Here is a 24,221-nt window from a genome sequence, read left to right as displayed (position 1 = left end):
CCTCTGAAGCCGACAAGGAAGACCTGGTTGACTTTTTTCTCAAGTCTGCTTGTTGGGGACGATAGAACTGGAAGTGGAAAAAGAACCAAAAGAATAAGAATGTGGCTGGTGAGGCTGCCGCCAGGCACCTTTGTCCTCCGCACACTCTGGGTCTTGACTTTGCCTCTTGTGCCCCTGCTCGTTTACTCTCAAAAGACTCATTACTCTCTGAACACTTGTGATGCCTGCAGGGCCTTAGTCTCCTACTGGGTGAGTCCAGCCAGGAGGTGAGCACTCCCACCCCTGAAGAGATATCATGGCAGGAAAATCTGCAGAAGGTCAGGAATGAGGAGAAGCCCTCGAACGTTCAAGATACTGCCCTTAATTGTTCCCAAGTCCCAGGCAAGAATTTTACACTCCTCTTTCACTCATCTTTTTCTTCTCTCTGCAGTTAGGAAATTCATCTTTAAAAATCAGTTTTAATAGGTGCCAGTGAATGACAAAGACTATGTGGCTAGTCTGAGCCTTTGACGTCCTATTCCCTAACTCCAGAGGTAAATGAAAGGGATGTCTCCTGCTCCTGACCAATGCACATTTTTATCACTGTAATAAAAACTTGCAGAAGAAATGTGGGTCTTAATCTTATGCAGACCACTTTTGACATCTGAGAAGCTATGTTTCTACTAGAAGTAACAACCGGATCTTATTTTTTGAAGCTTCCAATTTGCAGATACTCTCTGGAAAAGCATTTTATCTTCAGCTCATAAGGAAACGACATGTGATGTTTTCTGCCATTATCATTTACCACAGAGAGAATAGGCGGTAACCACTGTGTCATTGATCATCCCAAGATGAGTTGTAGTTAAAGATGTTTTTAAATGTATTAATAAAATGCACTAATGAATCTATAATTTTAAAGATATAGAGCAAATGATATATAGCTTAGCAAAATGGAAGTAATTTAAAATGAGCTGGTAAGAAAATCCTTCATTAGTTTAAGATTTATAACCTTTATTTTAAATATACATTACGTTAAAGATCTGAAAGCTGCTATAAAAATCACCTCGTTTCAGCGTCTGTCTTCATAACAGAGTAAATGATAGTCTCAAGATAATGAGTTTTTCTGAATTACTGAATGTATTAAAGGTGCTCTGAGTTATTCTTATCTGACAGTAATCCAGGCAAATATTAATATTTTGAATCAGACTTTGATATAATGAATATGTCTTGGAAGATTAGCACTAGAAGTTTGCTTTGTGTATAAAATTCCAGTGTAATTTTGACCAATAAGTTTTAAGGACATTATTTCAGCAGGTTACAATGAGAGAGCTGAGGATTGATAGACTGAATTTCATTAATGGGCGCCAGACTCCTTTAATGAGATGACAAGCTTCAGAGGCTTCATCCAGGTTCTAAATGTTCTGGACAAGTCTTGCCAATTTGCTTTGCTGAAGGCAAAGATATTCCCCCAACGGAAGGGTCTTCTCCAGTTGCAGTTTTCTGGGTTAATGTATTCTAGGCTGAATTCTCTCACTCATTGATTGCTGCCCTAGGAATTTGAGCGTTCATACAAACTAGCAAACGTCCACCAGACGAGCACCAGCAATGCCCAGCTGGCTCTCTGTCCCCCATGGGAAATTTTCTCAGTCAGAGCCTGGTAATTGTTCAGTGCAGCTGCTTCAGTTTCGAGGGTGCCAGCTCATCTGAGCCAACTGTATGCATGCAGGCCATGATTCATGAGACTGAGAAAGTACACACGCGGGTGGGTGGGGGCCTTCAAGGACTCCATTTTAAATTTGCTCTCTTCTTTGTCAACTGTTTGGGGGAGAAAATGTAATGAAAGGCAGTTATTTAAGGGTTATAAATACCCTATATACTCGTGAAATTCACTATAGGAGTACGTAATCATCTCATCTTTATCAAAAAGTTTGGGCTGTATATCTAACAGTAACTCGGCTGTACTGTGTGTGTTACAACACCAGCTGTACTGTAACACCGGTGGTTTCTTCCATACACCCAGATATGGCTTATGTAAAGAGCTGGCTTGAGATCTGGAGAGAGCGGCAATCAGGGTGGAGGCTGGGGACGCAAGCCCCATTACCTGGACCCATGCCATGCTAGCTGGCATAAAGACTCACTATCAGGTCTTCCAAAATCATACTAGAAATATAAAAAATATATTTTGTTGGAAAAGTAGACAAGACCAGATTATCATAAGGCAATTTGAATTCATCTGAGCTTTATTGTCAATTAGAGGCAGTAGCGTCCTCCTGGAAAAATCCTCCTACATAGTATTCTGTACACAAATGGCATCATTAAACAGTGTCAACCTGCCACACATATACCAAGTGTCTCCAGTGTGGAGGCCATTGTGACCTCTTGCAAGGCTGTTTCCTTTGATTAGAGAGCCTTTCCCCATTACCCTTTATCTGATGAACTTTCATTTATGCTTAAACATTCAATCCAGGAGCCCAGTTTTCCTCCAGGAAACACACACGCACACACACACACACACACACACACACAATTCTGGGTTAGGTGGCCCTTCTTGTACAGGACCCTAGTTCAGTGACTGGCACATAGTAGGTCCTGAGTATATGTGGGTTGAATGATTTAATGAATGGATGATTGGAAGGATTTCTGATGTGGTCTCTTTCCTTCTTTATTTCTTGATACTATTTTTTAACATAACTTACTCATCCCTTCATCCTGGTTCCATAAGATATTTTAATGATAGTTTTGAAGAGACTGCTGCCCAAACAAGAGTTCTCTAGATCAAAGAACATGCTTCTCTTCGTTTGTAGTTCTTAAGACACAATTTAGATAAAAGTCTATATTTCTTTCACTGACTTCCAGTTATTTGGGATTTTGAAGTCTATAATTCCATAATAACTGCATTACTTCACAAGTCAAACTACTCAGATGGGCAATTAAAACTTAACACAATCTGCTCCTTCATCCACACCATCCCCACACCCCTTCTTCCTTTTCTCATTCTCAAATACATACACACATATACTAAACACACACGCAGTGTACGTACACAAATGCACATATTCACAAACACGCACATATATACCAGGAGACTAACTGCTTTGGATTCACTCTTGGTGCTTGTTAAAATTCAGATTTCTGAGTCTCACCAAGGCTCAAAGGGCAAAGGAGAGGAAATCAGCCTTTGACAAGTTTTCTAGGTAATCCTTATTCATGGAAAGCCTTAAAGACCACAGCCCTTGTCCTGCTGAACAATCTTGTTGGACTTGACTCCAAACTTTACTAGTGTTGTGGCCTTTTACTGAAAAGCAAGACATTTCCAACCGAAAAAAAAAATTCCTAGTTATCCTTCAAGATTGACTGAAATAGCACCGTTGTCAAGCATCCCAAGCTGGCCCCACAGCAATTGATGGACCTTGCTTGGCTGGCCCTTGGCACATTTTATGAAAATTACTAGTTTGCACATTCATTCTCCAGGTCAGTTCAAGAGCAGCTTTAGTTCAGGAACCACCTCTGACAGCACTTCTGGCTCAGGGTCAAAAGTAGTCATTACTCAGTGAATGTTTCCTGAAATTTTAACTATTACTTTAAAATGTATTTTTGTTCTCATATGTATTATGTTTTATGAGTCTGTAAGACTTCACTTTTTCTATATAAAATAAAATCTCAAAACAATATTAAGCCATTACATGCCACCTTCACTTTTCAAAAACATTATGATGAAGAATAAATAGCTTGTCCAAGATATATAAGTAGGACATTAAATTCTTCTACCAAGACATTTTGTTGATAATCTTGCATAATTTGAAACAGCTGGCTGAAAACTAGATAATGTACAGATTTCAGTTGCATTGGCTTAATAGCTTTATAATCCTTAGTACAGGGCATAAGGTCAGAATGTGTTGGTATTTTTATTTATATTTTGATGTCCCAATTATTTTAATGCTTTAAAATTGCTGCTGAATTTTTCTTCTCTAATTGGAACTTGGAGTGTTATAAGTAGCCAGTAATCAGACTCCTCCAATTTAGGATAAACAAATTGCCAGGATTCATAACTAAACTAAATGGGGCCACTGCTGAGCCCACCACTGCCAAGGCGGCTACTCTAAGATGGAGAGGACCAAGAGATGTGAGCATAAAAACATCTGAGCAACTGACAGAGCAGGCTCCTGGCTCGGAAATGTTCAAGGTCACCAGCTGATTGAGCATGTTGGATTACAGGTGGAATTCTATTGACATATTGATTTTATAACCTTTGGTGAAAAAGGTTCAGCTTCTCTGTGACATGATAATTTCTTCTAAACTCTGACTAAACTCTCCCCAAAAGGCAGACAATTTATATAGCCTTCCAGCCCTTATTCAGTGTGGTGTCTTTTAGGCTGTACGGTTTTCCTTTTAATATCTTGTGAATTCCCAGAGCAAAGCCTCCCACTGCCATAGGAAGGAACTAAAATCCATCCTGAAGTCAAACAGTATTATTTGGAAATGACATGCTGGTTTTGGTAATCCACCTCTTTCCCTCAAGAGTAGATATAAGCAAAGATTGATAAAACACTGCATCTCTTCATTTGTAAGTGATTCAATCTCCCTTTAAGTCATTCATTATTACTCGATTTGATATTTAATATATTAAAATTACCTGTCTTCATTCCACAACAACTTATTTATAATGTTAGTGCCCAGTTAAATTGTTCCAAAGTTTACTGGCAGTTAAATAATTTTGAGTATTTTTGCTGAACGGCGATCAGGTCAAGCTCATTACCAGTCCTCAAATTGAATAAGGAACCAAAGCTACTTACCAGGGAAGTAACATTGTTCAAGATGGCAGCCTGAGCTGCTACTTGCTTTAGAGAATTAATCATCCCTAATCTACAACATATACAATGAATTACAGAAGTGAGTTTTTGATACCTTCTAAGTTTTCCTTCATGATACAATATTGCCAAGCAAGAGCTCCCTAGCACATTTAACATGTAGTGTCTCTCTCTTGCTGTTTTCAGACTCTAGTCAACATACCAACATCCATATACATACATGCACGCGCACACACACACACACACACATTGTATTTATACCCTCATTCGCAACACAGTTACAAGTTTAACCCCTAACCACTGAGCTATAGTGGCAAAATAGATGTATTCAATTAAACAAAGAGAAATAAAATAGCACGCTAATGAGATGTTCAGTTTGATTTTGTGCAGTGCTGAGCAAATTCTGATTACCTTCAGAGGTTCAGTTTAGTTCAAAGGGACATTCTATAAAAAGAAATATTGAAGATGGATTTGAAAAATAATTGAAGGGTGGCCAGTCTATTATCTTGGAAAATAGATGCCTCCTCTGGATCCATTGCTACTTAAAAATGCATAGGAAAAAAGATGAAAATGACATAAAGAGATGTATTATTGCATGTCAGTAAGCACATTTACATGATACTTAGAGAATCTGGGATAAATGTATAATATTAGTATACTGCTAACTGTAGCCAGGTCCTGCCTATACCCTCAACAAGAATACAGAGCACACCGTTACTTGGCATAACTTGCTGAATTGTCCCTGCACAGAGTAATATCTTTGTGACCAAAATGATTGATCTGAGGCAGCTTTTCCTCTAGAACAGTGGGATTAGACACAAAACACATTTGGGCAGAAATCTTTGTACTCAATGGCCTGCTGCTATTAAGCCCTGCTCTACCAAGGCAAATGACTATCCAGTAAGTATATAGGATATATACTTATGCTTGAAAAAACCCGACATTTGTCTTTTGGAAATCTTCTCTCTCACAATAGAGCTTGAATTCAGTGTCACCAGCACAGTAACCACTCTTCACTAGTAGAGTAATTCACAGTACAAAAAGTGCAGTAGTAAGCAGAACCTTAGAGTATGTTACGGCTGGAAGGGATTTTGGAGATCACTTAACTGAACCCACATATTTTATAATTGAGATAATTTGTATGACAATTTTCCAAACCCTGGTCTGTGGAGCAGTACTTGCTGATGACACAGTTTGCACTGTCTACAAGAAAATGAGAAAGACAAAGCAGTATAATGAGGTTTTCATAAAGCTGAATTTACTCATTTAAATGATTGCCTTTTATTCTAAGAGTTTGTCCTGTCTTTTTATATTTATATTATTCTGTTAACATATTTTATGAAATGATGGTGATAGAAAAAGATAGCTGCTTTTCTTAACATCTGTAATTGATTAAATAAAAGCCTGCCAACCCTGTGATACACCCTATTTCTTTTTAATTTTTCCAGACTGTGAAATCCAAGACTTGGAGGACCACTGATTTAGATGCCAATATAAAATTTTGCCCATTGACTCTTTTATATATGAGATGCTTACACAAATTTATCATAAAGCAAAATAAGTAAGAAATGTTATTTATGAACTGAGTTATTTTAAAGGACTTTACCTTGTAAAATTTACCATTTAAAATTTGACAATTCTCAAAGGAAATAATATGTCTTTTGCTATTCAGATATGTCTCTGGCAAGAGAGAAAATGTAACAGTTTTTAGCTATATTTGAGAAAACTGGCATATTTTATCTACCAGTAAGATGTAAAAGCTGCAAGAACAAAGAAATCAAGGAGATTGAAGCAGGGACATAATCATATTATTACACATTAATTAGGATAAAGATTATAGAGAAAGTGATACTTTCATCAGGAGGCATAAACCGGCTTGATTTTTTTTTTTTTTTTTTTTTGTTCGGTGTCACTTGCATAATCCTTTTTGTTTCAGATAAGTGTTAGATTCATGTCCCCCCTAGGAGACAGAGATAGGAGTCAAATATCTTAGTAGAGTTTTTTTTTTTTTTTCAAGAAATGTCAATGTAAAAAAAATTTCTGATGAGATATAAAGTATAATATCAGCCAAATGGAATAAAGGACCATTAGAATCAAGGTAAATTACCTCCTCGGAAGTTATCCCTGCAAAGGATGCACAAAAATCAGTAGCTAATGAATCTCTGTTACAAAACTATGCTTCTACATCAAATAATCTTCGAAATAATCAAGAATGCCGTATTTATTTCTTTTCACTTTTTTCAGATGATTCCTATGCCCATTGCTTTAAAGTTATGTACTTAAAAGATCAAATGTGATTTTCTTGAATGAATTAACCAAGATCCCTCTGCATGACTTTGAAAAAGAGACTTTGTTTGATAGTTGGCTATCAAAGAAAGTTATCTCATTGACATTTCTAGCCAACATTTAGCTATAACTCTTTCTTCACTGTGATAGACTCAGTCTCGGAATTAATTCCAAAATTTGTCATGGCTTTCGTAGAATATTTCATTTGTTTTCTTTCTTAACAGAACAGATAATATATCATAATTAATATCTAATGACATTTTCAAATTCTTTCTTATTGTGCAGGTTTATTCAGTAATTTTTAGAAGATAGAATTTTTTTTTACCCTTTTTTGCTGTTGCTGTTTGTTTTGTTTTTGTTATTGTTTGAACATGAAACAGACATTCAGATTTTTAGTAACTGGGTTGACCATACCATATCTAGGGACTATTTCTGAGTCCTAGTAAGATATATTTCATAGGGCCTTTGGAATTTAAAACAAAGAATATAATTTGTCACATAACCAACTTTCTTCTTGTGTATTTTTGACCACTGGTGTCTCAGGTTAGCCATCCAGTGGAAATCTGTATTGTGTACTTACTATGTGGGCAGGAGTGGATACAGGGTGGTGTGAAGTCTAAAAAAATAGCAAACATGGTTATCACCATCAGGCAGTTTAGAATCTAGTAAGCAATTTTATAAACTAATTTATAATTCATTTTTGTAGAAGTTTGACTTTAGTTAAGCGTTTTCATTTTAGAAGGAAGAAAGGAAAGTAAGAAGGAAGGAAGGAATGAAGAGAGAAAGAAGGCAAGGAGGGAGGGAAAAAGAAAAAAATTGATGATGTAACACTTGATTCTCTAGAAGGACTCTTGTTTTACTTCTTATGGTTGTGTTGAGCTGGTCTATAGATATTGTGGTATTTTCCATCCATTGCTCTTCTGGGTCCCTAATGAAACTTGTCAGACCTCCAGAAAGAACAAATCCAGTAGGCAAATGTTGGCCTTCCAAGAACTTATTACTAAAGTAAATTGCTTGAGTGGATTCCTGCAATTAGAGTCCAGTTTTACAGACTCTTAACTGACTCTTAATCTTCAGACATGGCTCAACCAAGACTTGTTAACTGCAAATTTGGTAGGAATGTCACAGTTGCTAAAGCTACTTAGTCACTGGTGAGCTCAACCTTGACGGGAAGACATTCCTCATTTGGAAATTTAGCAAGAATGCAAAACCACCCCTGAAGCTAGGCTATTTAAAAGCAAAGCACAGGCCTTAGAATTAGCAGACTGTTCATCTTGTAAATACAGATGACCCTTGAGCAACATGGGTTTCAGCTGTGTGAGTCCACTTATGCACAAACCTTTTTCAATAGTAACTACTACGGTACTACACAATCTGCCATTGGTTGCAACCTTGGATACAGAGGAACCATGGGTACAGAGGGTCCACTGTAAGTTATACATGGATTTTCAACTGGGGGCAGGGTTGGTACCCTTAACCCCCACATTGTTCAAGGGTTAACTGTACTCAGAAAATCTCTGTCAATAATGGAGAAACAGCTCACCTGTGCTTCAGTCAACATGCCATCTTTGACTTTATTCTAACTTTGAGCTCATTTCCTACCAGTGCCACCCCCCATTAATTTATGCTTTATTTTGTGTCTAAATATTTCCTATTCTTACTCTTTTGTCTTTCTTTGCCTATTATTCCCTTTTACCTGATGATTATAAATGTGTTGGTGGTTCTATGGAATTCAGAGACCGACAGTTCATGTCCTAAGTTGGGGTTTTTAACAATTGTAGGTCTTAGATGACTTTGAGAATCCAAAAAGACATGAACACATATTCTCTAAGAAATAAAAAATACCACACATCTTACATTCTTAAAAAAAATTTCAAGAAGTTCACAATATATATCACAGTATAATACACTGTGCTAGGTAATTCTGTGCTCACTCATATACATATGCACAATTTACATCCCACTGTCATCCTGGAATTTTTTTTCCAGTTTTATTGAGAAATAGTTGACACTCATCACTATGTAAGTTTAAGATATACAGCATGCTTGTTTGATTTACATATTATTGTGAAATGATTACCACAATAGTTTCCATCAACATCCATCATCTCATACAGACACAAGAAAAAAGAATCTCCTTGTGATGAGAACTTTATCCTGGAATTTTGATATTTTTGCCTTAAAATACATTAAGCCATGACCTGTAGATGATACAAACACAGTAAAATCATACTAATACAGTGTAATTGAGGAAACAACCAGGGTGAGATAAGAAATATAACAGAATCACAGAACCTTAGAGATCATCTCTAGAAGGGTTTTTGCATGTGTCATTTCTACAGGATCCTTGGACAGTATACGCAAAATTTTAAACTGACAGGGACTTCATAAATACTTAATGAATTCATTTTACATAAGTGCCATTTCATTACTTTCAGCAAAATAGAGAAATTCATACACTCTCTGAAGATACTCAAGAGTAATTTTCTCCAATAACCCATCAGAAGTTCAGTTCCCTTTGTGATAAGCATTCCAACCAGGCCAACTAAATGTTCCCTAGTTCCGTGACATATATTTTATGAGAAAATATCCCACTACTTGCTTAAACTGGGCCCTTTCAAAATGTCTGAGGGCTTTCAAAAAATATTTGATTCTCTAAATTATCACTTTATGTATGGCCCACAGGCCAGTATAGCATAACAGATGTTCATACACAAAGAAAAATTATTTTACCAGCAAACACACATAACCAAGAGGCCTGTTTGTCTTTTGCTGTCTCTATGTTTGCATAATTGACTTGCTCCAGGGGTCACATCAGAGAACTGGGTTCAGTCAATAATTACAATTGACATTGAATGTTATTTATAATTTAATTTTGAGCTATTCAAGTTAAATATGCCTAAAATCATAATAGTGATAACACTGGATGTTTATGGTGACAGGGGTTATACGTGGAATTTTATGTTTGCCGTCTTACTTAGTTTACAGGTGCCTATGAGGTAGATAGTTCTGTCCTCATTTTGCTGTTAAGAAATCTGATACTCAGGGAGATTTTTGAAATGGTCATAACATAGCTGGGGTATGGAGCAGGCTCTCTCAGTCCGGAGTCTGGCTTAACTCTGCAATATTTAACAGATTATGGATTTCTAATAGGTGAAAACTATTTTAATTTTTACTTCTGGTGCCCATCATGGCCATCTGACATTTCTGTTTTATTCTTCCTGTGTCCTGCACATGTGTGTTTATCCAAACAAGTGGCATTTAGGCTCTTGGCAAGAAGGGGTTCTACATAACCTTCTTTATTCACTATTTTGCCAAAGGTGATTAGATTTTATTAAAGGCATCTTGAAAACTATGGAAACACTCACACGGACTCTTACAAAATAATTTCTTTTTCTGGAAACATACGTATAGTTAAGAAAACATCAACACGGGCTCTTTCCCCATGACAGTGAACTGAACGCTGGTGTGCCATGTGGGTGAGGACACAGGCCTAGAGCACAAGACAGCGCTGGGGAGCAGGCTGCCCTTGGTCTTCCCGTCTGTGGAGTGGGATAAACAAGAGCACTGTCTTAATTTCCTGGATTGTCACATAAATTACCACAAACCAGGTGGCTTAAACAATGGGTGTTTATTCTCTCACAGTCCTGGAGACTGAAAATCTCCCATCAAGGTGTTAGCAGAGGCACATTGTCTCTTTGGAGGCCCAGGGGAAAATCTGTTCCGTGCTTTTCTCTTAGCTCCTGTGTTGCTGGCAGTCTTGGTGTTCCTCAGCTTATAGACTCATCACTCCACTCCCCACCATCACGTGGCATTCTTCCTGTGTATCATCTGTGTCTCTTCCCCTCTTCTTATAAGGATGCCAGGGCCCACCACCATCCAGTATGACCTCATCTTATCTTGATGATGTCTGCAAAGACCCTATTTACAAATGAGGTTGCATTCACAGGTACTGGGGGTTAGGACTAAAGCATATCTTTGGAGGGGGGCACAATTCAACTCATAACAAGCACCTACATTGTGAAATTGTAACATTTAAATGTGATAGTGTCCATCAAGCTTTCAGTAAATAATAGGCATTTAATAAAGTTAGGGAATGTTATGATTGATAATACTATAGTTGGCTTCAGATATATATATATATATATAAATATATATATATATAAATACTATATAGACTTCAGATGAATTATTCAGCCTCTCTAAGTCAGTTTCCTTGTCCATAAAAATAGAAATAATGATGTTTATTTTAAAGAGCTGTTGAGAGAATTGAATATCATAATTGAACACTGACCCTGGTAACTAGCATAAAAGACACTCAGTGTTAACTACCCTCTTTCTCCAAGAGATAGCATTGATGTGCTGAGCAGGGACTCTCTCAGGAGTCCAGTGTCACCAAATGCACCGTGATTTCAAGGCAAAAAGAACAATGGCCAAAACAGGCTGACTGAGGACGTTGAGGAGGGCAGGTCAGCTCCTTTCCCAGGCAGCAGTGGTGGCAGCTGCAGCTGTGAGTCCCATCTTGCCCTGCCTAAGGAAAGAGGTGTTGGAGAAAGCACACCGTTCCCCAAAGGAGCATCCCTCTTGTTTTCCTGTCCATTTGGTGATAGTGATTCTGCAGACACCTGGGCAGAAAGAGTGTGAACATATGTTTCTTTGCGGTTTTTTCACCCCTTATTCACCACCCCCTTGAACTAGTCACCAAACTGATAAGTGTGCTGGTTCATGTGATTTGGCTGGACTTAGATGTGGCTCTATTGGTCTCTTACAAGTTGATACAATATCATTGTTAACACCAGTTAAGTGACTGTATTAAACTAAACCTCAAGGGACAGCAGAGAGAAGAGATGGATACACTGTAGATCGATGTTTCGCTCTTGCTTGTTTGAGGTCTTCGTTTTATTAAAGATCAGAGTATTGTTGGGGTGATGCCAGCACCTGAAACTCATGAGCCCCCATATCACTGTGGCTTATCCCAATAGTTTATTTCATGCTCAAGCAATAGCAGAAGCCGGTATTCCTGTGCAATGAGTGATTTCCTCCTCTTGGTAATTTAGTGACCCAGGTTTCCTACATTTGGAGGCTCCCCTATCTCCTGGGAGTTAAGGACCTGAAGCCTTGGAAGCATCTGACTTTATGCCATGGAAGGAAAAAGAGAACAGGGAAAGAGACACCTGCTTCTTGAAGGCTTTGGCCAAGAAGTGCTACTCATAAGACACATGGCCGAGGCTAGATGCAAATGGGGCTGAGTAATGTATCCTTGGCTGGACAGACACCTAGCATCTCTACTCCCTGGAAGGGAGAACAACAAATTTTGGTGTATAGCAGCTGTCTCTGTGGTAATCCTTTCTCTCATGAATTTTCTGCCTTGCTATCTGCATTGTCTCTTTTTCTTTAAGCTACAAACATGCCCATTCAGCTATTTTGAGTGATTACTATGTATAGCCAGGTAAAGTGCTAAGCCTCAGGAATATTTCGCCTTGTCTTTTCCCTCCATCCCACGTTTTAGTTATTTCTGGTGGATTCCCTCTCCCTTTCCACTCTCCTGGCAAACGAGTCCACATTCCAGAACTTCAGCCACTGCCTCTGCAGGATGAAATATCAAGCTCCAACCCCCGCCCAGGAGTTCGATCCCAGACCTTCTGTCTACCAGGCACCTCCTCCTACTGGCACCTGGCACGTTTCTCTCAAACTGTCCTATCCAAACCCTTTCTTTCTCTCTGATCCCTAAGCCTGTTCCTCATTCATCTGTGCTTTTGAACTAATGTGCTAAGTGCTCCTTGTCCTGATTTCTTTTTTTTTTTTTCCCTTAAGTTAGGTCCATTTAAAAACAAAGATAAAGAAAGGGGAGAGAAGAGTGCATGGGTATACTTTTATGAGAAAGGAAAGAGGTGACAAGAGGCAGGCAAGGAAGCAAACATTAGGCAGAAAATATCTGCTATCAGCACCCAGGTGCTACCCGGAGCTTCTCACATCAGCCTGCACAGGGCTGGGGCTGATTCAAAACGATTTGACTGTGAAGCCAGAACCCGGGGCCACTGTCCAGCTGGCCATTGATGTGGAAGTTAACACTTTACGAAAAAAAAAAAGAGTTTATGGTTCTGGAAGAACCTGTAATTTTTAATATGTGTATTTCTGACATAATTTATAAGTTTCACAAATATTTAAGATTGTCTAACCTATTTCTTTCATATTCTGAGTACCATACATATTTTGAGAAGCAGATTTTTCATATTAATATATACAGAATATACAATACAAAACACTAAACCTGACATTTAGCTAGATGACTCCTATTTTCACAAATTCATACAATCTTTGAGACTGAATCCAACATTCACACACAAATACACAAACCTGTGTTCACACTCACCCCCTCACACACACACAAACACAAGTGACTATGTGCTTTAGGCCTTAGGAAATTATTTGAACACTGAACGCTGCATTGATTCTGCTACCTAATTTTAAATTTTTATTTATTAAAAAAATTCCTCAGTGAGAGATTTGATTTATTGTGTGAATATTTTTCATCTTTTAATGTAAATATCTGGCTAATCATCCATGAGGCTACCTGTTTCAATGAAAATTACTCACGTTTGCTATATTTCTTAAATCATATGCTTAAAAGCCAGGGGAGTTTAAATCTTTTCTGATGCTATATAATCTATCTGATTCATTTTGTTGCTGACTGCTCTTCTGATAGATAAAAATACAGCCAGCCTATTAGTTAACTGCAAGTCCTGAGTAAAGGGTAAATAACAGATGAGCCGTCTCTACCAACACCTCAGCGTGGCGTTTAACAGCTGCCAGAGTACTGTGTAATCTTTTGGAAGGCTTAATCGTTCCCTATTGCACTTTCCAAAAGAAAAGAGTAGTTATTAATCCTGGTGTTCGCACAAAATTTTCACAGTAGATCTTCATTGAATAAATAGTGCTGTTTCGTCTAAAGATTTTGGTTTTATATAACACTTCACTGTTCAAGGTTAAACAAATAGTAATGTGCTAGCAAGAAGAAAAACTGTATTTGGTAAAGAAAACCATATTTTAGGCTGTATTAAACTGTACATTTAATTGGTGGTTTGAGGAAAGAGAAAATAAAAGTGTCTCTCTGGAGATCCTGGAGTTCCCCGTTTTTATACAGTGAGATTTCTTCCCCACTGCCCTCCCCCCAGTTTCTTTCTCTCTTAAAAGAAAATCCTTATAATAGTTCAATTAATCATGTTTTATCTTTCTAAAGTGTGATTTCCCAAATGTGTGGGAGAAGTTGGCTCTCAATGGAACGTAATAGACTGTGTAGCAGACTTTCCTCTTTTCAGTCACTGGCCCCTTAGAATCCTATTTATGGTTTTAAAGCAAATGTTTATTATGTAATATTTCATTTCCAACAGAATGGCTCCCAAGCACTGTTATGATTAATTTCAACTTTGGAGAGACTGACAATTCATACATTTATCCAATTCCAAAGAAGTACAAAGTGACATTGTAAAAGATATATGCATTTAGAACAATAAAATGGAAATAGGACAATTAAAACAATGTAAAGAGAAATAGAAATAATCATACTGAAATTCTAAACTCATTGTTTTTTCCAAGATAAATAAGAGGCTATAATTAATGAATAACTCTTACTGTCATTTTTTAAACAAAAAAGACATGAAAACTTTTGATTCCTCAAGACATATCAGTTTTTTCTAAAACTGAATTTTATATATATATAACATGCAAATATTTACAAAAATGGCACTAAATGACATAAACATTGCGTGTAGTTTTATGGTGAAAGAATGCAGAAATATGTTTCATATATCAATCCAGAATAAAAGCTTGAAGTCTGAATATGAAATGCTAATGAAGTAAAAGTATTTCAGTAAGAGGCCTTGATGAGTCTCAGAAAAGTGATTGTATATTCATCTAACTGGATGAGCAGGGGAGCTAAGAATACTCAGAGGAATGGGCATCTGCAGACTTAGCATGTCCAGCTACCTTCTTATAATGTGATTAGTCCCAGCCTCCAACTTGACCCACATTTAAAGGGCTTACAGTTCAAGGCTGGGCAAAGCTGGGATTCTGTGCAGTCTGTGTGACTGAATGGAAATCAGCGTAACATGAATCAGATGTGCAGGGAGTAAAGTAAACATTCTGTCCTAGAAAAACTTGCCTAACGAGGAACCAGCTCAATTCTGATAGGAGTGAGACCCCATGATATATGTAGACCCATTCTTAATATCTCAGACCTTTCTGACTAAGATTCTATTATTCTTTTTTTTTTCATTATTTTTATTGTGAACAATTCAAACATATTATAAAATTAGACAGAGTAGTACATACTCATTACCCATTTTCAATAAAAATCAACATACATCTAACTGTCGCATATACCCAGACTTTCTCTTCCCTTTCCTTTCCCTCACTCTGGATTTTATTGGAACAAACTCCAAATATTATAGCATTTCATCCATGAATATTTCATTATGTACTACTAAAAAGTTAAGATTTAAAAAAAAATAATCACAATATCATTATCACACCTAAAAATAATATTTGTCAATAATTTCTGTGATAGTTTGTCTCCAAGATGGTCACAGTTGATTTCTTCTTTCCACATGCATGCCACTCCCCTATCAAAAGGTAAAGACTGAATATCTTGTACTAACGTATAATGGAAAAGAATCTCAAAAAGAATACACACACACACACACACACACACGTATATACATGTATATGTATAGCTCAATCACTTTGCTGCACACCTGAAACTAACACAACATTGTAAATCAACTATACTTTAATAAAAATTTTTTTTTTAAATCAAGTGAAAAAAAGGTAAAGACTATTTCTCCACTTTCTTGAATCTAGGCTAGCCTATGACTGCTTAGGCCAATAGGTTATGGTGGAAGGAATGCTGTACTAGTTCTAGTCCTTGACTTTAAGAGGCCTAGATATTTTCATTTCTCTCTTGGGAGTACTAAGCCTCCACATAAGACACCTTACTACTCTGTTAGTTAAAGAGACCATATGGAGAAGCTCCATGGAAAGGAAAAGACCATATGGAGAACTATATATATACAGAAAGAGAGAGTGGGAGGGACCCATTTATTCCAGCATCATGAGTGAACCCAACCTCCCAAGTGTTCCCACCAAGGTACTCGACCTGGTGAATTCTCCACACGAGCTCATCCACCAACAAGTTATTCCTGGGTGACCCCAGTTGACACTGTGTAGAACAGAAGAATGGCCAGCCAAGCCCTGACTAAATTTCTCATTCATAGAATCATGAATAATAAAATGACTGTTGTTTTAAGCCACTATATTTTAGCTTAGTTTGTTCCAAGAAGTAGATAACTGAAACAAGCCGTTAATATTATCAATGTATAGTCACTGTTCAACTTTCTTCAATTGGTTCATATATGTTTTGGTTATATTTGGTTTGTTTGAGTCAGGATTTAAACAAGTAACCCTGGAACACTAAAAGAAATAATGAAATTATGTAATATTTCCCATTTTATCAGCTGCTTTTATAGAAAATATCTGATGTGATATGATGGCTCAGTATAGATAGGTGATTTGGGCAAAGATTACTATCCCTGTCATACAGATGAAAAGAAAAAGATCCAAAGAGATTAAATTATTTAGTGGAAAAATTGTATCCAGAATTTAAACCCAGGTCTTCAACTTTAAGATTAGGGCTCTTTCCTAATTACAGACCCAACTGAGCCTTCAAAGATCATTACCATGATTGGCTCTAGTAAGACTCATTATTGGAGCCATAAAAAACAAATGCTTCTTCACTTCTCATTCTTACACCCTGAGATGAATTTATTTCTGAAATGTATCCCCTCCTCTGTCTCTGCCACCTGGTTCCTAGTATAGGATTTTACTAGGATTTCTCTTCATTTACCTGTATTTCCTAGTACCAAAGTCTTAACTGAGCTCTAAGCCCCTAGACCTGCCTTTCTTTGGTTTCTCAACCATTCCACAGCCAGATGTATTTATAAGGTAGTTTATAATTCATCAACACACAACACCCTATTCCATGCATCCCTATCTTTGTTCATTCTGTTCCCTGTGCCAGTAATGGCTTCCCGTTCCAACTTCATCATCTCTAACTATTCCTATTCAAAGTCTCAGTTCAGCTACAGTCTTTGCCTGGAAGCCCTCCACAAAGACCAACACCCTCCATCAGCACCACCACCAACCCCAGGAACTAAGAGAAGTGGACCTCAGCAGGGCTCCCATTTTCTTGTACATCTCTCTCCCAATAGACTGTAAACTCTCTGATGTCAGGGACAGTGTCTTCCCAATTTTTCAGTCTCCACTCTTAGCACAGTAGTCATCTAAATGTGAAATAAATGTTTGCATGTGTGGGATGGAAAGAGTTCCATTCACAGTTTTCACTGCTCAAGGGCAACTCCAAGGTGCTGAATGCATTCTAACTTATACTTCTGCTAAAACAAGTATTCAGAATTGTCCCATGTGGGAGACTGGTATCAAAACATGATGCTTAATCAGGGAGCAGACTCAGATAGTATCTCTTTATTTAAAAATAACTTTTTTGTTCTCTTTGGATGACTACATATCCTTTTTTTTAATGAGAGAAGTTTGTGACTTCAGGGATTTGGAAAGATTCAAAATTTTAGTCATGTTTTTCCAGGGTACACTGAGTACACACAGGAATCAAATGGGAGAAGAAACTGCAAAGATAAAACAGGTCCATATTTTAGATGACTTTGAGAGCCAAAATAAGGTTTTGAATTTTACTTTCTACATATTGAATTGCCCCTGGTGTTCAAGAAAGAGATTTTATATAATGATATTTTACTCAACCAAAATGTCATAAACTGGTTTCTATACTAAGCTTAACAGGATAGAGTTCTATCAGTCTGAACTTATCAATTGACAGATTATCCAAACATTACTCTTATTTGAATATTGGGAGTTAGATATGGGTAGACATAGATATAAATATAGATTTAGATATAGAACTATATCTTGGATTCTGAGGATTTTTAGTGTTTAATAAACAACAAAATCACTTTATTTTCCAGAATTCTCTTTTACTAATAATTAATTCCTATCATTTCTCATAATAACTTAAAATAAAATTCCTTTTCCATGAAATAACAGTAGTTCAAATTTACTCTAGGCTTTACTCTCAGTTTTTTATTACCTTTTTCAGAGCTGGTGAAATCAGTTTAGCTGCTATCTAAAAATAACTGCCTATTTTAACTGAATTGTGGTTATATTTAAGTCATTTTGTATCTCATTTGGGGTTATTTAGCTTCTCAGATTCTTTTTAAAATAGAAATGGTAACTTGTTATATATGGGAAAAGTATGACAAGGGAAATAAGATTTAAAATTGACATTTGCATGAGATAATGTATTGTTATAATCGACTTAAAACCTACATGGTTAGGATTACCAAGAAATCACAACTAACATGCTCTGACTAATCAATGGAAGATTGCTTGAGAAACATGCTGTAAAGTTGATAACTGTGTTTAGAACAATCTAGTCTAAGAAAATTTATTTAGTAAATTGACTTTGAAATAGAGCCATTGCCTATATGCAAGATACTCATATTATAAGATTATAACCCATCTCTCCCATAAACCATGCCTCAAAGCCCCATTTGTGGGGCCATCAGATTTTTTTTAATTCTTTAAAATGCATATATTAAGGCTAATTATGTTTCTTAGGTAACCAGATAAAATTTTGTTTGACGTTTGTTCTTGAAACTTGGTCTAAAATTACAAACTCATGAATTTTTCTACTGAGTGGAGTCACAGTTCAAGTTTAGCTCTTGTTTTTTTCAAATAAACTAAGACTCTAAAAGGTAAACTGTTTCAGTCTTCCCAATGCTTTATTAAGCAGAATAAATCGTAGAGTTTAAGTAACCCTTGGTGGCTAAGAATCTTGCGACATCTCCAGATCAATATTCTGAACATCTTGCACCATTCTCTATACACAGTTCTCTAAATCTGATGAAAGAGTTCGGGTGAAAATATATTTGTCCCAGAATATAAAATACTCCTTCAGCCTTTTGGGAGAAAGACTCCTTTGTGTTTATTTTAATCTCATGTTCCTTTTTTTCTAATGTTAAAAACAGATTTGCAGGTGGGAAAATTTTAATTAAAGATTTGAATGAGTTGGATTTAATTTATCAAAGTTTAATTATAAATTAAATACATGTAAATTAAATATGACCATGGATCCAAGTTGACTGTTTCTGTTCATTACAGCTAATCTTTTCTTAGGTTTGAAAACTGAATTACTCATGTATCAAACTGATTTTATGATTCTCTATGAACAGGCGTGTATTTTTATTTCTGAGTTGCAGTATGTTCCAAAGAAGCCAGTAACCATTCCTTAGTACTCAGTGACAATTTTATTATTTTTCAGTAAAAATTTTATTTATCAAGAAATACCAGTGAGGTTTTCTCGCGTCACATATACTGACTAGTAGGGTTTTAAATGGGTTCCTTTAAAGTATGTGTTTCTCATACCCACTTCACAATTACATGTTTTTTTCCTAAAGGTTTTCTGTATAATTACCTTAATATTTTTACATGTTTGGAGATTAAATAATGGCACTTCTATGTAGTGTATGATTTTCTTTTCCACATTCAGGTTCTCTCCTTAGGAGCAGATGTCCTACCAGAATATAAACTGCAGACACCACGCATCAACAAGTTTACAATATTGCACTACAGTCCTTTCAAGGCCGTCTGGGATTGGCTTATTCTGCTGTTGGTCATATACACTGCTATATTCACTCCCTACTCGGCGGCCTTTCTCCTCAACGACAGAGAAGAGCAGAAAAGACGAGAATGTGGCTATTCCTGTAGCCCGTTGAATGTGGTAGACTTGATTGTGGATATTATGTTTATCATAGATATTCTAATAAACTTCAGAACAACATATGTAAATCAGAATGAAGAAGTGGTAAGTGATCCAGCCAAAATAGCAATACACTACTTCAAAGGCTGGTTCTTGATCGACATGGTTGCAGCAATTCCTTTTGACTTGTTGATTTTTGGATCTGGTTCTGATGAGGTAAGCACTGCTTAAGAATCTTACTTTCTGAAAGATCGAAATTATAAATGTGAATCTATTTTAACCTGCAAAAGAAGTGGTTGCTTTACAAACTTCCTATATCTCACAGATGAAATTCATTTTCAATTGGAAATGCTGTAAAATGAAATGGAACCATTTGCCGTTGCAAATATTTCACAATTCTTTCTATTTTTCACTAAGAGATAGTAAAAACTATTTATCCTCTAACCAACAAATTAACTTTTGAGACAAGTGTTTTATAGCACATAGCACATTCCTAGGATATAAAATTTCTACATAGTAATTTTAGGAATTTAAAACTGTCAAAGATGAAGATGCCTTTCTTTCTTAACTTATAATTGTGGTTTGTGACAGCAGGGACTTGTTTTGTGTTCAGATTATGTGGATGAGACATCTTCTGAAATGTCTTGCTCACAACTCTTTTTCTTAAATAATATCTAAATTGGAAAATACTTCTTGTGTCCCCAGTAACTTATAAAGTTGGAAGCTTTAAGGAAATCTGATAAGTGTATATAAAGTGCATTTTTTGATAACTTTAATCAGATTCTTCCCAAAGTGTTCTTTCATCCAAAACAAGTTAAGTTCTCCTAAAGTCTCCTCCATTTTATTGCCACTGATTTTTTTTGTAAATAAGATTTACAAAAATTCTGTAGTGGATTCTGTAATGGAAAGATTTACAGAAGGTGTGAGAGTAGTTCTAAGAGAGTAGGCAGAGAAAGATAACCTTGATATGTTGCATTTTTTAAATTCCGGGTCCTTTTCTACCTAAGAATCCCTCAGCCCCTCACCATCTTTATTATTTTTTTTCCTAAGAGGAGATCAAATATCATAAATGCCCTCTGCAGATGGTTGCTCCCTGATCGATTAAGGCTTGAAGACAAGAGAATCCTTCTTTGCCAAGGGGAACAATAGGTTTAGAGATAAATTCTCTCCTACAGAACTTGCCGTTCCAAATGGATGAGCTAAGAGTAGGGCAATGGAATAATATATTCTTCCTGGATTCTACAATCCTTAGACAAAGTCTCAGACTTTACTCTCCTCATCTGTAAGGATGATAATATTACCTTCCCTTCTTAAGTTTTTTTTTTTTAATTTGAGACTCTAATGAGATAATATATGTAAAACACTTAGCAAAATACTCAAAAAAGTCAGCTGCTGTTAGAATAGTTGAATTTTTAATGGTAGTTACTCCTAACTTTTTAGAAGGCAAGAAAGTGAAATACTTCTTTATCAATATTTATCTTTATGAGTTTCTTACAATGGGTGAATCCATGTAATTATACCAAATAAGTTCTTATTGATAAACAATAGATTAAAACCTCACTCACTTAAATTTTAAAATATATACACCAACAGCAAATTAAGTTCCAGCTTAGTGAAATGGAAGAATGGGTAAACAAATAAATAGGCAAATAAGATTGTTAGGGGAAGTCGATTTACTGATGATATTTAATCAATAACAGTCAAATCAGTGAGTTTTAGAATATGCTGATTATAACCTTTAAGGTAGAATTTCTAGGATGCAACACTTGATTACTTTAGCTTCAGTTACTATAGCTCTTGAAAATAATAAAATTTATTAAAATACATAATTCAGGTAATCATTATTTCAGTCAGAGCTGAAAGCTGAAAGCTTCAAGTGAGCTGAAACGAGAAAATTTTTGTGATTCACATTAGTATAGAATGAAATCATCTTGGGGAAAAATGGTGTCTGGTTAACCTTTCTCATATAGCGTCAAGGGAAAGGTGAAGTTTGTCTCAGAGAAAGCAACGCTGGTTCTTCACTCTGAAGTGGTTTCCTGGTTTCGCCCATGTTTCCAAAGCTGCTCCTCACTCTTTTAAGATGTGCTGTGATGTGGGAAGGGTCCTGGCTTTGGAGTCAGACAGATCTGGGATTAATTCTCCTCTATGCCACTTACTTGCTGTATTTAGACAAGATATTTAGCTCATTTAAGACTTCCTTTCTTTTCTGTGAATGATGAGAAGTAAGTTCTTGTGATTTCTAAAAATAAAGCAGCATACATGAGGAGATAGCCCAGTACCAGGTACATAGTAATTGCTTGCCAGTTTACTTCTTTTCTTCTTCCCATCCCTTTGGATTAAAGTCCCTGTTTCTTAACGAAGTCTTCCTTTAAAAACTTACATGTTATCACATTAATCCATAAATACCTTAATTACTCGTTTATTCAACAAAGATGTATTGTGTCTATTATCATATAGTAGTTATTAGATGAGCTAGTTGCAGCTAGAAATCCTGGAGAAATGGAAGACAGAGAGGAAGAGTTTTGAGGACAGTCATTGTGCTGCAAAGCACTGGAGCTTGAGATGTGTGGCAGGGGGAAGTATGTCAGCATCAAGGAAGCAGCTGGAGGGGTGGGTCTGGTAGGAGCATAAAAGAATCAGATACTGGGCTGCTCAGCTATGAAAGGTAACAAGACGAGTGATGGAATGGACTACTGCATACATTTTTCGAGAGTGACAATGAAGATACTCATTTATATACAAACTATATTATATAACTATAATCAGGCTGTTCAGAATGTAGTGATATTTCAGAATAAAATTTTTCCAAAAGTGTATAATGTGTCACGTTATGCGAGAATTTAAAATATTCAGTATTCATTTTTGTTTCTGACAAAAAAAGAAAAGGAATGCTTCCAAAGAAAAGAGCTCTTACATTCAAATGGACTAATTTGGGAAGTTTCATCATATGAATATGAAAAAAAAAAAAAACTCTTTGGATTTTTGACCCCAAATTAAATGACAGATTTTAAAATAATGAAGCTCAAGGTCACTCTGATGAGGGATCACCTAGGCCAGTGTATTTCACACTGGGGTTTCATGGACGTGCCTGAGAGTCTCAGAGGCCCTCCAGGGTTGACAGCAAGACAGGCTGTTAAGAGTCAGAACCATCCACTTGCACTATAAAAAGAGTAGCGTGATTTTACCTGCTTTAGCAATTTGAATTTCAGGCACATTTTCTATAAATTGTAACAAGAATTGACTTAATTCATTTTGTCATTTCCAGAAAAGGCTATGCTTACCCCCTTTTCAAGTAGGTTCATTCATTCTATTAGCATTTATTGGGAACCTACTAAGTGCCAATGTATTAGACCCTGAGTTTACAGAAAAGAGTAGGACAAGGACCCAACTATCTGGGAGCTTGCACCCAAGACTGGAAGAGCAGCAGGTAAATGGAGTGCTGTCTGATAAAGGCTTTCATAGTACTATGCACAAGGGGACATGTGAGCATGCGAAAGGAGGCTCCTGATTACCAGTGAAAGTTTTCCAGGTAGAAAGGGTAGAAAGGTCATGATCATCAGAGGGGAAGCCCACTTCGGGCATGGAGTCATAAAATGTTGGTTCCCCACCCTATCAGAACCAATACTACAAATATTTTATAAAGCGCCTTTCTACTGTTGTTAAATAAAAGTCAGAGGTAATAGAACCTTCTTACACACATAATTTCACAAATGTAGCATATATTGCCCACCCTTAATATAAAGGAAAAATTTTTTAAGTGTTCATAATAAAATACCTAGTTGAATGTATACATGCTTCAGAAATGTCTAAATTAAAAGATATAATGAAGTTATCAGATGCTTATACCTAAGTGATAATGTGGAGGTCCATATTTAAATAGTAAATTCAATATTAATCTAAATATTGTTAGTTTTCCTTATATTTGCATTTTACTATAAGGGGTGAATATATATGTATGTGTGTGCTTATATATGTATATATGTGGGTACATGCCTTTATACAGGTAGATATCTGTATATACGTATATTAACATTTAGATGCCTAGAAACACTGTGACTGTGAGAATTACAAATGCAGACTGACGTAGCTGTGCTGTATACATATAGTATACAAATACCACAAGACCTGTTGTCATTGAAAATGACTACTGGCAGTAACTGGGCATATCTTTATGTCATTAATATCTTCTTGATGCTAGTGCCATCAGACAGGCCAAGGAAAAGATTCTCAATTTCTTAATTGCATCGTCAAACATCATGCCATCCACAGCAAATCACCTCAATATCATGGATGCAAAGGAACAATAG

The 24,221-nt window shown here is 36.4% G+C and overlaps 1 protein-coding gene across 3 annotated transcripts in view; it reads left to right on the top strand.

Annotated features, from left to right (window-relative positions):
• Window positions 1–24,221, top strand: part of KCNH7 (potassium voltage-gated channel subfamily H member 7) — a 390,131-nt gene that overhangs the window by 310,084 nt on the left and 55,826 nt on the right. For all 3 annotated transcript variants that reach the window (XM_064484857.1, XM_031451550.2, XM_064484856.1), the window contains one exon: window positions 19,705–20,130. In XM_064484857.1, the coding sequence (XP_064340927.1) occupies window positions 19,705–20,130 (426 nt within the window). The remainder of the gene's footprint in view (window positions 1–19,704; window positions 20,131–24,221) is intronic.

The sequence above is a fragment of the Camelus dromedarius genome, chromosome 4 (assembly GCF_036321535.1).
Source record: "Camelus dromedarius isolate mCamDro1 chromosome 4, mCamDro1.pat, whole genome shotgun sequence".
Classification (NCBI taxonomy): domain Eukaryota; kingdom Metazoa; phylum Chordata; class Mammalia; order Artiodactyla; family Camelidae; genus Camelus; species Camelus dromedarius.
The sequence above is the reverse complement of the archived record's forward strand: the minus strand, read 5'-3'. Positions and strand labels throughout refer to the sequence as shown.